The 15,294-nt window shown below is 31.9% G+C and overlaps 3 protein-coding genes across 3 annotated transcripts; 2 read left to right on the plus strand and 1 right to left on the minus strand.

Annotated features, from left to right (window-relative positions):
- Positions 1 to 3,381: 3,381 nt before the first annotated feature.
- On the minus strand, positions 3,382 to 7,407 carry GAF1 (Polymerase/histidinol phosphatase-like protein). The gene is made up of 7 exons (XM_020368160.3): positions 6,914 to 7,407; positions 6,757 to 6,834; positions 6,575 to 6,655; positions 5,232 to 5,386; positions 4,505 to 5,153; positions 3,724 to 4,411; positions 3,382 to 3,573 (listed from the first exon to the last, which is right to left on the minus strand). The coding sequence occupies exons 1-7, from the start codon at positions 7,319 to 7,321 to the stop codon at positions 3,449 to 3,451; spliced, it is 2,184 nt and encodes a 727-aa protein (XP_020223749.1). The 5' UTR covers positions 7,322 to 7,407; the 3' UTR covers positions 3,382 to 3,448.
- Positions 7,408 to 10,036: 2,629 nt separating this feature from the next.
- LOC109806056 (Histone superfamily protein) lies at positions 10,037 to 10,865 on the plus strand. The gene is made up of 2 exons (XM_020368402.3): positions 10,037 to 10,183; positions 10,302 to 10,865. The coding sequence occupies exon 2, from the start codon at positions 10,334 to 10,336 to the stop codon at positions 10,643 to 10,645; it is 312 nt and encodes a 103-aa protein (XP_020223991.1). The 5' UTR covers positions 10,037 to 10,183; positions 10,302 to 10,333; the 3' UTR covers positions 10,646 to 10,865.
- Positions 10,866 to 12,818: 1,953 nt separating this feature from the next.
- LOC109805561 (uncharacterized) lies at positions 12,819 to 13,650 on the plus strand. Its single transcript, XM_020367695.3, has one exon. It carries the CDS (start codon positions 12,982 to 12,984, stop codon positions 13,372 to 13,374), a length of 393 nt encoding a protein of 130 aa, XP_020223284.1. The 5' UTR covers positions 12,819 to 12,981; the 3' UTR covers positions 13,375 to 13,650.
- The last annotated feature ends 1,644 nt before the right edge of the window (positions 13,651 to 15,294 follow it).

Below are 15,294 nucleotides of genomic sequence, written 5' to 3' on the forward strand. Positions count from 1 at the left end.
AATTTGTTTATATTTTAGTCTAAAAAATTTAAATATTTTATTTATATACAAGTTCAAAGGAAGTATATTCAACATCATAAGTTTAAATTTTAATATCATCATAATAATTTGAATAGATATAAAAAATAAAAATAAAAAATCGATCCCTATACCAAAAAAAGATCACTATTAATAAATTAAGTCTCACAATATTACTAATTTGATAAAAAAAAATAGTACTTTGTTCATCATAATTAACTCAGCCATTAAAGGATGTAATATGGGACATGAACATCATTGGCCCATTTCCTATGACTAAATGATAGTAGTGAGTTACCATATAAAATGGATTGAAGTCGAATCATTGACAATCATCTCCACTCAGAACATGAAGAAATTCTTATAGAGAAATATTATAACCCATTTCGAAATTTCTCATGTTATCTAAGGGTGTCTGTGAATTTGATTGGATTAGTTTCGAGGGAGAAAACCATTCGATCCAATCTCTTAGATTTTGTTCATTAATCATTTAATCAATTTTTTTTTTAAAATCAAATCCAATTCAATGTAATCCAAATATATATATATATATATATATATAAGTCATAATATACAAAATTACAAATTGATAGATTATCTCAATTTGGTAGATTATCTCAATTTGTAATTTTGTATATTATGACTTGTACTACTATATTTGATTCCAATGAGAAAATAAATCTAATAACGTTGATTGAACATCCACAATCTAATGAGCAAGCAAAGTTGGCAAATAAGGTAATTTTAACATAACTAAGATAACGCTTGGAATTGGCAAAAGGTGTATGAGCTGAGTAGTTGTTGAAAGTTTTATGTTCTTACAGATACACTCATCAGTCTTCCACACAAGAAACACCTTTTAGGTTGATGAATGATAATAATGTAATGATACCCGTAGAAGCTAGTGAATCTTCATTTTAGAGAATATATTTTCAAGATGAGAAAAATGAGATGGAGTTAAGACCTAAACTCAATTTGATAGAAAAAAAAAAATAGAGAAAAAAACATTAATGGTGACAAAAGCATGTAAAAGAATAATGACTAGAAAATTCAACTCTGATTTAAAACCAAGAGGGTTTCATTAAGGGAATTTAGTGTGGAGCAAAGGGTGAAGCACAAACACGATGTGAAAAAAGGGAAGTAATCAATTAATATGGACAACTCATTTAGGATTCAACAAAATCTAAAGAATGAGGCTTATAAGTTGGAAGAATTGAGTGGGAAACCATTCCTAGAACTTAGAGTTCTACACATTTAAAATTGTATTATAGTTGAAATCTTATTATAAGTAATGTACATTTTTTCTTACTCATTTTTTTTTATTGCTGTAAGAACGTGACAGGGTTTCTACTAGGAGGGCTTTTAATGAGACACCATTCGGATGAGCAATAAAAGAATTTCAAATTTTATGATTTCTAAATTGATCAAATAAATGACAAGATTTCCTTTTCAAGGATTATTCGATCAAGGATGTGTTTTCAAACAATCAACTCCCCTAACAAGTATCAAGGCTTCCCTCCCAAGAACACAATGGACTAAGAATGTGCTTTCAAGTAATTTATTTGCTTATCATATGTCAAGGCTCCTCTCTTAAGGACACACTTGGTCAATGATGTACCTTTTAATAATTTAGTTACTTTTAATAATTTAGTTATTTAACATATATCAAGACTTCCTTTATTAGGACATACTCAACCAAGGATATACCTTAAAGTAATTTATTTGTTTGATGAATACGAAGACTTCTCTCCCAAAAACTTACTAAACCAAGGATATGTCTTTAACAACTTCTCATCTTTAAAACTTAAAGATTTTCTTTTCGAGGTTTGTTTTCGGGTGTAGACTCTCACCATTAAAATTTTAAAGGCATTGTTTTTGGGATGAACCACTTGACCAAGATTACACATTTGATTAAGTTGTTTTTAACTAAATTTTCGGTCAAAGATAAACCCCTCGGTTAAGGAAGTATTTTTAATTACAAATTATATTGAGACCACTCGATCATTGATTTTTAACTTGAAAAATTTTTAAGATATTTCTTATTCCATGACTACTCAGTCATTGATTTTTAACTTGAAAAAAAAATTAAAATTTTCTTATTCCATAACTACTCAGTCATATATTTTTAACTTGAAGAAAAATTAATAATCTTGTAACTACTTGATTATTGATTTTTAACTTGGAAAAAATTAAAGAATTTTCTTATTCTATGATTAATCAATCATGTATTTTTAACTAAAGACAATTAATAATCTTGTAACTACTTGGTCAATGATTTTTAACTTATCGGATTGAAGGGAAAAGGCATGTATACCGGTAGAGTTCAGGCTAAGGACTTATCGGATTCCTGCCAAGGACTATTTGGAAAAGCCTACTAAAGATACAATAAGCTCATCTACCATAGGGGTGCGAAGTTAACTAGTTTGGAGTTTTAGGCCTGACACTAAGGCCCAAGGCCAACAAGGGTATAGAATAAATAACTATATTTTGTAAGATAAAAAAAACACTTTAGATCACATTTGTCACAACATTTATTACCTCACTCTTACTGAAGCCAAACACTGATTTTTAAGTGTTGGAATGATTTCTACAAGTACATTCATTTTCCTTCTCAGGTAAAGTATACCAAATACTATAAGAACCAAAGACTACAGAGTCAAAAACTATGGAACTGAGTATTGCAAGGAGAAGATGAATTTACTATAGCACCCCTTTCCGTCACAATAATGTTACTTAAGATTTGAAATTCATTTGTTTCGTGACATTTATCCGTGTACTAGATAGCCGTGTTCTTATTTTTTTTAAGCCTTAAAAACTTCACAAGCATTCAATATTTATTTTTTCTAGTAATATTAGTAAAAATAAATTGTAAGAATTAAAATATTCATCATAAATACACTAATAATAAAACCTTAACAACAATCTTGCATTTTGCGCTTAAACTATAAACATTACTCAAAAATATTTAACTTTGACACATTAATTTCAATATTTTGTTACAATATGATTTTAATTATGTTAAACAAAATCTCATACCAACACAATATTTGACAATTTAAGTCTCCGGTTTATTGAAAAATCCCAATGGTAAAATATTGCAATTCCTATGGGAATTACAGCTTGAAATGGAATGTTCATGACTTAATGGTCATTCCATGATTCCATGGTTGTTCCCGTCAATGAATTACGTGTTTGGGTCTACGTCAATTATTCATGATTTAACTCATTAAAAAAAACAGGGAGAAACTAATATTAGCTGCTTCTAACGGTATATACCTATTAAACTCCTTTTAGGTTGTTTATTCTAATAAAAAAATATAAATGCAAGTTGGCAAGCACGTAACAACAGTTAGTATACCAGTATTGATAATAATAAAGAATTAGCTCACATATAATAAGCCAAGTAACAATAATAATCCGGAAAAATAAATTACTTTAGCTTAGTTCTGCTCTTGCTTTTTTTACCTTTTTTCTTAAAGGGCATTGTATTTAACAATCGTTTGAAGGGGAATAAAGGTAGTCCCCGACGTGTCCTTCGCTTCATTCTCAATCCACCTGGAGATAATGGATATATACTTGCATCACAAAACTTAAAATGAAAACGTGCAAGTGGATAATATGCACATACATGAGAAGCCATGAGGAATGAAATAATTAGGAAATTAAATGATTAATACTTGTCAAACTAAGGGAATGAGTGGATACCTGATACCGAACGAACTGAAGCAAAATGATCAGAATCGGTGCTCACTTCACCAAGCTTTTTATCTTTCATTATAACTTCTGAAAATAAATGTGTTGCATCTGTGGAATCATCTTCCACTTTCATCTCATACGATGTTGGCTGTTGCATCTCATCAGTTTCAACTGCATCAGTTTCCTGTTTGTCAAATTGTTTATCCTCCATTGAGGTATCAGAAATACGTGTGTTGACTGTTTGCTCTGCAATTTTTAAGTCCTCATTTGGCAAAGCATTATGGATATTGCCAATATGTTCATTTAAATTAACATTAGAACTTTTCTCATTATGTTTATCATGAACCGGGGCAGGAAAAGTAATATCCAAGATTTCTACATGTGCAACATCTAGTTTGGCATCGTCCGAAGATCCACAGAGTTTCTCGTTTTCAGGTGGTTTTCTAGTATCCAATGTATTGCTTGAGATGCAAACATTTGATTGTGCATCAAGTTCTTTTGCTTCAAACGGGATTAAATCTACATCTGAATCAATAAAACTTTTTTCCGACTCTCGGGCATTTGTCGAAATGTCCATCTCCATAGAATTGAAGGTTTCGGTAGTTCCACTATGTATAGTTTTCTCCAATAAATCATCACTTTGTTTCGGTGATTGAGAGCTTTCATCTTGCTCAGCACAAACTTCAAGACTATCGGGCTGCACAGTTAAAATGTTAGATACATGTGTTGAAGGTATAGGTGACGAGTGATTAATTTTTGTAATTTTTGTGGCAACAAGCAGGAAGTTTACCTTATTACTGGAGAAAACAGGTAAAGCACTGTTTGCAGGTAAGAAATTCTTGATTTGATTACCATGGGATGGAAGGCTCTCCACCACTGAAACAGAGTCAATAGCTGTTGGAATGTTTATCTCCTTTAAATTGACAGCTTCAGTAGTTCCACTACGTATATTTTTCTCAAAAATCTTGTCACAGCTAAAAATGTGACTTCTTGTAATAGCATCTGATAAGGACTTTTCATCTTGCTTAGGAAAAACATCAAGTATGCTTAACTGCTCAGTTAAGTTGTTAGAAACAGGTGTTGACTGATTTGTTTTTTCGGCAACAGGTGAGAAATTTATCTCGTTATCTGGACACACAGGCAAAGCATTGTTTGCAGGTAAGATATTCTTGATTTCAAAACCATGAGATGGAAGGCTGTTGACCAATGAAGTAAAGTCAATGGCTTTTGCAGTTTTTGATGCTTTATGGGAGTCTACACAAGATTTTTGCACGTCATCCAGCAGGATATCACCTTCACCACTGGAGATGGGATCCCACTTCAGTAGCTCTTGATACTGATCTTCTTTAGAATTAGATGCTGCATCTGATGATAAAACTTCTACTCTTATTGCCTCTTTATAAAATCGTTTTTTCCTTAAAGAATTAGCTAAAAGGATCCTGCAAACCATTCAGAATGATATTCAAGACATCTTCCTGTAGAACCAAACGCAATGAGGATTTTAGAAAAGTTCCTACCTACAGTTTTTAGAGATAGCTGCATTAGCTCGCTCCTTGGAGAGCCCAAACAATGACAACAAGTTTGCAACATCGCAAGGCCCTCTGAGCTCATTCACTGTAGGAGCAGCACTTGAAAATACAATGTTTTGCCCCCGAGTCCAATCCATCAACAACTACATGTTTAACCATTGCGTAAGTCTGTGCATGTCTAAATGTTGTAATTGTAATCACATAAAAGATTGTCAAAATCATAGATCTTACATATACTTGTATGCCTATGAGGGTCTATTGGTCTAATGATAGGCATGAGAATCATAAGATCAGAAATGGAGTAATGAGAATAGGAAGTTAAAAGGTGATGTGAATCAAAGAAAAAACTGTGGTAAAGTATTTTATTTTGAGGTTTTTAATATTATATACACAAACTTGACAGGCTCATATTTAAACTTACACATCGGTTAATCAGCCTATTTTAGTCCCTGCTTATAAATACAGAAGGTGCATCCCACACACATCTTCAAACAAGAACTCTGTGAAGTACATAAATTCCATTCCAAACACAAAGCAGAGGTATCATCTCCCTGAACTTAAACAACCTATGTTTACAAAACACGACCCCAACTCACCTTAATGAAAAAGAGAAGACCCAATCAAAGCAACATGACATTGGGCTGGTACAACTCAATCATGGGCTTAATATTTTGCAAGCATATACCACATTACAGGTAGGAATGGAAATATTCAAAACAAGGAGGGTGAGCTGTCAGTCAAATTAGCTAAAAGTAAGGGATCTGTCTATACATTATACAAACTATACAAAAAAACTTCTAAATAGAGCTAGAGCCCATCATGCTAACCAGTAACCACTATCACGCTATAGCATTTTTGGAGCCAGCCACTACACCCTACTATCCGAGATTTCAAACACTGATCCACTTGTAAGGCTCTTTATGAGGAGGTAGAGGCTGACATGTGATAAATTTTTGCACTCTGTTATTTCCCTTTGGCTCTAAGCTGAGCAGAGGTGCTTTGCAATCTCGAAAGTATTCATCGGTCCCTAGAATTTGGAACTTGATATTTTTATTTCTACTACAGTTTTATAATAAGATCCTACCTGTATGATATACCCTATTGCAGGTATGGGTGAGTCTAGCAATAGACAAAACGTCAAACCTCTAGTTCAAATCCTTTAATTCAAATAACACCAGCATGCCCGAGAGTGAAAGTAAGTCCACCAAACACACCACAAAAATTCATTAAAAAGCCACACATACATATACAAAAAAGTAACCAACCAAACACCATTTAACTATCTAATCTTGCAGTGCATTCAGTGGAGTACATAGAAAAGCAGCAATCACCTTGGCACTGGAAATCAACTGTCTCCTAATTTGAATATCAGCAAAAAAGCCAGAATACGTGACTTCAAAACAAACCCCACGCTGCAATGCATACCAATACAATAAACACGCCACGTGTTAAATTTGACCTCAGTTTCAGAAAATTAAGAAACGAGAGTCAGAATGAGAACCCGAGAACAAACCTGAGTAGCAGCTTTAACCATAGGGTGCTTCAATCTAAAAGGCAACTTAGCCGAGAAATCAATGGAAATAATATCCACCTGCAATGAGAATAGTTTCAGCTTTCAACAGCAGAATTAACGAATGCATGAATGTGTATGTGTGTGAGAATTAACGAACCTCCATTGTCTGGCAGGCGAGATCAAACGCGGTCTGATTGGAGGGTTTGACAGCGACCAAATCGTAGGTCTTGAGAATAGGGTTGGCGGAATTGAGGGCCTGGGCCTGGGCAGGGGAATCGACGCAGACGGTGAGGCGCGTGTACTGACGGAAGGGGGTGGAGAGTGGGACTCCGAGGAGGTGGCGGTGGAGGTTGGCGGAGAGGGAGAGAGAGGGAAGAACGTTGAGGAGAGTGGTGAGTGTTAGGGGGGCGATGGAGCAACGGTGCTGATCGGACATGACGCCCTTGATCGTGCGGTTGTAAGCGATTCCGGTGTAACCTAACTCCATGGCCTTCACGGCGAGTCTGGTGCGGTTGCTTTGGTCGGTGGGTTGGGGATAGGGTATGTTGAGGTCGAAGTAACCCATGGCTCAGTCGTCACCGCCACAGGGTTTAGGGTTTTAGCCCCTTAGCCTCTGCGACCACACTCTTAATGTGTTTGGGGTCTAGGGTTTAGGTCGAATATTGATATATATCTATTAAATTTAAGAATCTTTGATGGTCAAAATATAATTAGAGTATTTAGCAAGATAAAAATAAATAAGATAAATTTTTTATTCATCTAACAAAAGTGAAAAATGAGTGTACTTGTTTATTTTTATTTAACAATAGCATTTTAAGAGGTTTTCTCAAACTTTCATCCCTCACTTTTTTTTTAATTTATAATATATTATAACATATTAACATATACAAATAAATTAATCAAGATTGGTTGAGTCATGAGAGTTTAGATTCAATGTATAAAGATGCACTCCCTTTTTATTATTCTAATTAAATTCTCAAAACAATATGAAGTTTCTCCAACATCAACCACAAAAAATGTGCACTCATCAAATTCTAGCTCCCATTATACTGATGATTGAATGATACAAATCGCAATAGTAACCATACATCACCAATTTGGAACAATGTTTTCTTCCCAACTGTATTTGTCTTCACGTGCTCATAAGAGGAAAGCCCACTATTTGTTTGTGCTTTTATCACAATCAGCAAACACCAAAGTCACTACCAAAAGTTGCCCAAACATCAATGAAATTTAGGGCCAAAAACACTAAATCCAAAAAACATAAATGTGTTTATTAATGTACCTTTTCCACAACTAACCAATGCACATGAAGCATATTATAAATATACTTTTTAATTTTACTAATAATTCGACATAATCACGTACCTTTGTGTTTTCTTTCAAAGGTGATAAAATATTCTTTAAAATAATGGTATTTATGCGGCATCAATTAATGAAAGTAACTAGTAGACCATTGAAAGTGATGAAAGATGAAAGCAACTTGCAAATATAATGTCTACTACAAGGTGGAAGGAACATTTATGTGAGCATTGTGCGAATAAAGGGTCTGTGCCAAAATGAGAAATGAATAGACACATTAGTTATTTAATGAGTAATTAAATCTTAACCATTAATTTTAATCCAATGGTTGAAATTAACTCATTTCTCCCACATAAGAAACCTCTCTCTATCTCTCTCTATGTATATATATACACATACTTATTATAAAGGAATACATGTAACTGTTTTTAGTCTCTAGTTTTTAATGGACCATTGTATTTTTCAAATATTAAGAAAGTAATAAGCAACCATAATCACTTATCCATTACTATTTATTTTATTTATTTTTAATTAAGAGGCACAAAGTACCAATTGTCCATACTATTGTGCATAAAGAGAGACTAAAGGGGTCTACTTACTCCAAAAGTAGGTCTACTTATATTTTACTCAATAATTCATGTTCTACATTAAATTTTAATGATTTGACTATCAAAATAAAAAAAATCTTAATGTATAGATCAAGTATGCAAAGTTATACAAATTTTAAAAATTATTTGATATTTCATTTCATTAATTAAGATTAACGAAAGGGAGTCTTAACCATTGGATTTTGAAGAGGTTTTAGAGAGTAAGAAAAAACATTATTGGTTACAAGTTGTAAATGAAGAAATGGAGTATTTGGATAAAAATTAAACTTGGAAACTTGTGGATCTGCCCAAAAATCAAAAGGTAGTTGGATGCAAGTGTATCTTTAAGAAAACTTAAGGTATTCCAGGTGTGGAAAAGGCAAGGTACAATGAATGGCTTGTAGTTAAAGGGTTTACCCACGTGGAAGGGATTGACTATAATGAAATATTCTTACATATTTATATATTTTTTTGGTTAATTTCATTTTATTTTTTTATCAATTTATATTCGTGTCTTTTGTGATTGAAATTCATTCACTATGATCAATTGAATGTTTTTTCAAGGATAAAATTTGATAAGAGGTAATTGATTAATTGTCCGAACCTCTTTGCATTTCATATTTAAATCTAATCAATTATGTATCCTTTGAAAATAATACCAATTAATATGATTAAAGATTGAAATTGATTTAATATCATTGATTGATAAGACAATCATTATTCAACTTCTCTAAAAATACGAGTATGATGATCTAACTTAGTAGATATGTGAATATTTGAATAACAACAAAGAATGTTACTATAAAACTTTAAGAAATTATCTATGTAGGATTCAAAATTACAACATACAAACAAACATATGTGTATATATAACCTAATTCTTTAGTTAAAATAACTGCCAAATCATAATAATTTTTTTGCTTACATAACAATATCTTATTTGGTGTTAAAAAAATATTATTTTAATTTATTTTTCTATTATTTATATAAATTTTTCACTATTTTATTTTTTTATATCTTATTTACGTTATTTCCATCTTATTTTTATTTTCCCCCTTTAATTTAAATTTTTATTTTTGCTCTTTTTATATAAGTTATCGTTCTCGTAAAATGTATATGTTGATAATAGTTTTATTTTTGAGTAAAGTGTAAAGTTCTGAATTAATATTGATATTTTCTTTGACAGATATTTTGATTTGTAAAAGATATATTAATATATTAATTAGTAAAAGATTAGCGGGCAAAGTTTAATTGGCGTACCCATGTTACAAAGAAAGGTTGAAATCCGCGGGACCGAACCCGCCAAACGCCAGGAATCACTTTTTCAAACATCCTACCCAAGCCACGTCATCGATCCAAACTAAATCTCTTTTCCAATCCACATCGTTCATAGAAACCAAATCAACGCTCCAGAACCCTCCTCGAAAAATAGCGCACGGATCGACACAGTGTCCTTGACTCTTATAAAACGCATCCGCATCCAAATCTTGATCCCATCACAAAACGCCGAGCTTCTCGCTTTCACACTCCAAACACAGGTAAGTTAATTTCTCGCATCACAAATTCACTTACGATTTCATCTATTTTTATTTTTTTAGTTTTTAAATTTTGTTAGTTTCATTTCATGGGCTAAAATTTATTATCTTTGTGTTATAGATTTTGATTGGATTAATCGGAGGCCTCAGAAGATGTCTGGTCGTGGAAAGGGGGGAAAGGGATTGGGAAAGGGAGGAGCGAAACGACACCGTAAGGTGCTGCGCGATAACATTCAGGGAATCACGAAGCCAGCGATTCGGCGTTTGGCTCGTAGGGGTGGCGTCAAGCGTATCAGCGGTTTGATCTACGAGGAGACTCGTGGGGTTCTCAAGATCTTCTTGGAGAACGTCATTCGTGACGCCGTTACCTACACCGAGCACGCCAGAAGAAAGACCGTCACCGCCATGGACGTCGTTTACGCGCTCAAGAGGCAGGGAAGGACCCTCTACGGGTTTGGGGGTTAGGGTTTTCTTTAAGCGTGTTTGCTTGATTTTTCTCGCTGGGGAAAAGTCTTGCTTCCATGGAGCGAAATTGGTGTTAGTTTTGGGTTTTTGGTGGTGTTTGTAGTTGAAAGGGAAAGATTAGGAGCGATTTTATGTTTTGTTTCATAGGTAGTTTGGTTGTTCCTGGGAACTGTGTGATGTAACTACTTTGTTGAAATGTAGAATTATTTCTGATTTCCTATTCTCTGCCTATGTCTCTTCTCCATACTCAATTATGTCTGAATTGTGTTTTGTTGGGATCTTGTTTTTCTTGGTGTCTAGTGAGCACAAAATCTTTTTGGATTAACAGACCCAGAATAAGGTAGTTTATTGTTAAGGAGCTTAATTCTGTCCTTGCATTCTTCTGCGTAAACAAATCGTCAAAATTTGCAGAATTTAATTTCTTAATAAAGGGGAGGTGACCATTTATTATGGGCTATAATATATTTATTGGGTTTTTTAATATAAAAAATGCAGCTTTTATTTAATTGTGCTTTTGCAAATTGTATTTTCTTTTGACCCCATGCTCGTTATTTAAGAGTAAATTATAGCATTCGGCTCTTCAAATATTGTCGAGTGATTGGGGCATACAATAATAGTGTTATAACTAGCTTCTTGGAGCTGGAGAGAAACACATTCTACTGTGCATGTGGAGTTTTATTTGCTTTCCTTCTATTTTTAATTTATTTTCATTCATTTAATTTTTTTTGGTTTGGAAACTTATTGTTCAAAGAAATTCTGAAAATTGGTCGAGATATTAGATAATAAATTAGTTATAAAAAATTGCGGAGGTGTGAAGATGAAAAAGTAATGCTTATTGGTCCACTTTTCCAGAAAATGGCCCAATTTAGTCGATGGGCTGCCAGTGTGTTGAGCCTACTTTAGGCAAATGATAAACACACCTCCATTTCTTTATAAATACCCTTCTTTCTTAAAATTTATTTTTTTTAATTCCTAAATTATACTTTATTTTTTAATTTATAATTTTTCAGATTTACCCCTCCCTTCTTATTGTTCTTATTTCTTCTTTGTGCACTTCATTCCTTTTTCTTTACTTTTTCTAGGCACCTCCTTACCTTCCTTTCTGCATTTTTCTCTTTTCTTTTTTGGTTTTGTCATAAGTTGTAAGTGAGTTTAATATCGAAGGAAAAGGTGTCAAATTAGATACATTTTTTCTTCTAAGTAATTTTTCTCACTATTTATTCTGGAAAGTGCTTTTTGGAATAATAAAGCTTTCATTCCAGAAAGTACACTTAGGAATAGTAAATTTTTTATGCTGGAAAGTATTTTTTGAAAGTGTGCTTGTTACATAATTCCAAAAAATATTTTCTAGAATACTAAATTTAATGTTCTGGAAAGAACTTTCTAGAATTATATAAGAAACACACTTTCAAAAAATATTTTTCAAAACAATAATTTTACTATTTTGAAAAATATTTTCCAAGATACTAAAATTAACGTTTCAATCAAGAAAGATATTTTAAAAATTTTATTTTAAAAAAAGAGATTAAAGGTGTATTTATAAAAGATAAGAGGTGTATATATCGATATATCATCACCCCTACTTTATTCACGTTGTTGTGGTATAATTCTTGTGTATTGAAGAATTAATAAGTACACAAGATACCAAAGTGGGGCACGAATAATTTGCAAGGCAGCAGAAAGTAACACTTTTTCGTATTTACGGAGAAGGAATGTGGAAGCATGACGTAGGAATGTTGGAAAGTTAAAATTATAGTAATTTGAGTATACCAAAAAAAAAAAATATGTCAAGAGAAATGAATTTCTTAAATGGATGTATTTGGAGGAATTAGTTTTTGGATTTGTTGAGAGATATCGTTTGAAATTCGAAAATAGAATAGATAATAGTTATCTTTCTCAAATAATATTTTTTCAGTGGCTAAATTAAATTTTTACCTGAATTTATTGTTTGTAAGATTCATAATTTGTCTCATGATTGCAAAATTTGATCAGGAAAGAATCATTTGGATAATAGAAAGTTTTTATGAAATCAGAAAAATGATTATTAATTGCTTGAACAAGCAATGAGTTAATACATGTTATACATAGGATAGGACGATTCATAATGTTAAAAGATCATTTCAAATGACACATTGACAATGAATATCCGTTGGACAATTAAAAAACCGATTCTGTCACATCCCCTCGCACTTATCTTATACAAACTATTGCACCACATTCTTCTTTCCTTTGGTGACTGAAAATTGCACTACATATATAAAAGGCTTAGGTTATGTACATGATACTCTCGCAGCCTCTCTCACGTTATGTTGTGGAATTAACCCTTTCCAAAATCCATGGCTTCTGCTCGCATATCTGATTGTGTCAAAGATTCACGTCTTCCCCTTAGGCCAACGTTCGTGAACCTCTATAAGTGGCCAGAATCTGATGTAGAATTTGTGAAGACTGTGAACTCTAACAGTCCTAGAGGAATTGATAGCTTCTCGTGTAGGCAAATGTACTTGAGGAGCTACAAATTCTCTAGGAAGAAAGTTGGTGTCACTCAGAAGACCCTCAAGTGTTTCAACAAACTTAAGGAGAGTGTGGTTTGTGCTACCAATAGATTAAATTTTAAGGGTAAGTGTAAGGTTCTAGGAAGGGCCAAGGATGTTACTTTTGCTGCCTTCTCAATCTTTCAGACCCTTCTACCATGCTCTGCCAAGGTCGATGTGCTTCATCGTGATTTCTAATCTCATGGTTTTTATATATGTTCTGCTATGTAACGTGTGTTATGAAAAGTTAGAGAAATGGGTTATGAAAATTTCGACCACAATTATTGCAGCAATTGTTTTCAGCGGCAGATTAATATTAAAGCTGTTATTATGCGTGAGACTTGAATAAAAATGACTATAATTAAGCTTCGTACGTGTGTGTCTATGTATTATTATTATTAGTGGAAGTGTCTGTAAATGTGTTTGTAACATACAAATGTCTTCGCCTTTTCCACTGCCTACGAGGTTATAGAGAAATTAATCTCATGACGTGATTATATATGATTAGTTTATATAGTTTTATTTAAAATTATAAAGAATTGTGTATATAAAATTAAGAATGAACTTCTCTAACATTTTATGAAACAAACATAATTACATCTGATGGAATAAATTAAGAAATTTTTGATTAATAGAAAATAGACATAACAATAATAATATTATTGAAATTTATTACCGTGGTTACTTTTAACCCAATTGACGAGTGGGAAGAGACGAAGAGTAGGACTATAGTAGCCTTTGGAATTTCCGTCTTAAAAGCCGGCGGATGCACGTGACGTGGTGACAAGTTGGGTAAAAATATTTTGTAGATAATTAATTATTTTACTGCATGCATTGTATATGATGTATATTTACCATTGCATGTGTGAATCAATTGTGAAGTTATTTCATAGTAATATTGAATTCAAGTTTTTTGTATGTTAAATATTAGATAAGAGAGTTTCCCAGCCTATTTAATTCGAACAGGATCATTTCTCATAAAAGATATATGTGATATAAAAAAAATGCATATAATAAGTATTTTGCATAATGTATTTTTTAATAAATATTTGTTTTTATTATATAAATTATATTATCATTAACATAAATAATAAATATATTTAAGTGTGTAAATTTATGTTTAGATTTTCACTTTAATAATTTAATTAACAAAAATAATATTGTTTTACTTTGTTATGAAATTTGTAAGACGTGTTCACAAATTTATAAAATCACATGTATGTGGAAATAAAGTAGCACTAAATACTAAATATATCTTATTTTATAAGTCACATAGTTAATATAATATATCTTATTGCAAGTGAAGACCTATTTGTGAATTTAATTTTAATATAATATTTGTGTAAAGATTTTACATAGACAACTAATGAATTTTTATGTGTGTATTATAGTGATAACAAAATTTAAACTTAAAGATTTAATGTTTATTACTTGAACCTCCACCTGATTCCAATGGATAATAATTTTCAATTATATATATATATATATATATATATATATTTTTTTTTTTTTTTGTTAATGTAAAAAAAAAAAAAGGCACTATCATTGAATTCAATTAAATCCATTATTTGTACTAACACTTATTTTTTATAGTGACTTATTTCAAACTGATTAGATAATTTTTCAATATAATCGATTTATTATCATATTTTAAGATCATGTGCAATGCTAGTGTAAAGTCATGTCATGAATACCTCAATGTTGAAAATGAATTGCTGGTTGCAATATGTTGGTAGTGGGCTTGGTAGTAGGTGAAAAGCGAGTTAGAAGAGAGTGGAAGTGGCGGATGATGTGAATTGTGTCTTAGCATTATCTATAGATTCATCTTTCTAGTCATGAAATTTCTTATTACCACTACTGACCCCAAAAATGAAAAAATAGCATTTTTATGATAGAGATGGGGACCCGCTATGGTGAGAATATGCCAACAGAACACCATTTTTTTCAACTTATATTTTGGTTTTGATCATGGGTGAGCAAAAAAAAAAAAAAAAGAAATTCTACGGTACCCATATTATTTGGGAGGGTACCGGTACAGTTGTAATTATAATTTTATTTTATATTTTATATTTTTAATAATTTATTTAAATAATATTTATGATATTTTATTCTTTAAAT

The sequence above is a fragment of the Cajanus cajan genome, chromosome 10 (genome assembly GCF_000230855.2).
Source record: "Cajanus cajan strain Asha chromosome 10, NIPB_CcT2T_4, whole genome shotgun sequence".
NCBI classification, from domain to species: Eukaryota; Viridiplantae; Streptophyta; class Magnoliopsida; order Fabales; family Fabaceae; genus Cajanus; species Cajanus cajan.

Bases quoted from the DNA above. Each gene is read 5' to 3' on its own strand.
- LOC109805561 (XM_020367695.3), top strand. From the start codon at position 12,982: ATGGCTTCTGCTCGCATATCTGATTGTGTCAAAGATTCACGTCTTCCC.
- GAF1 (XM_020368160.3), bottom strand. From the start codon at position 7,321: ATGGGTTACTTCGACCTCAACATACCCTATCCCCAACCCACCGACCAA. The intron at 5,387-6,574 runs GTGATTGCTGCT...TTAAACATGTAG, and splicing joins AGTTGATTTCCAGTGCCAAG to TTGTTGATGGATTGGACTCG. The intron at 4,412-4,504 runs GTAAACTTCCTG...TTAACTGTGCAG, and splicing joins CTGTTTTCTCCAGTAATAAG to CCCGATAGTCTTGAAGTTTG.
- LOC109806056 (XM_020368402.3), top strand. From the start codon at position 10,334: ATGTCTGGTCGTGGAAAGGGGGGAAAGGGATTGGGAAAGGGAGGAGCG.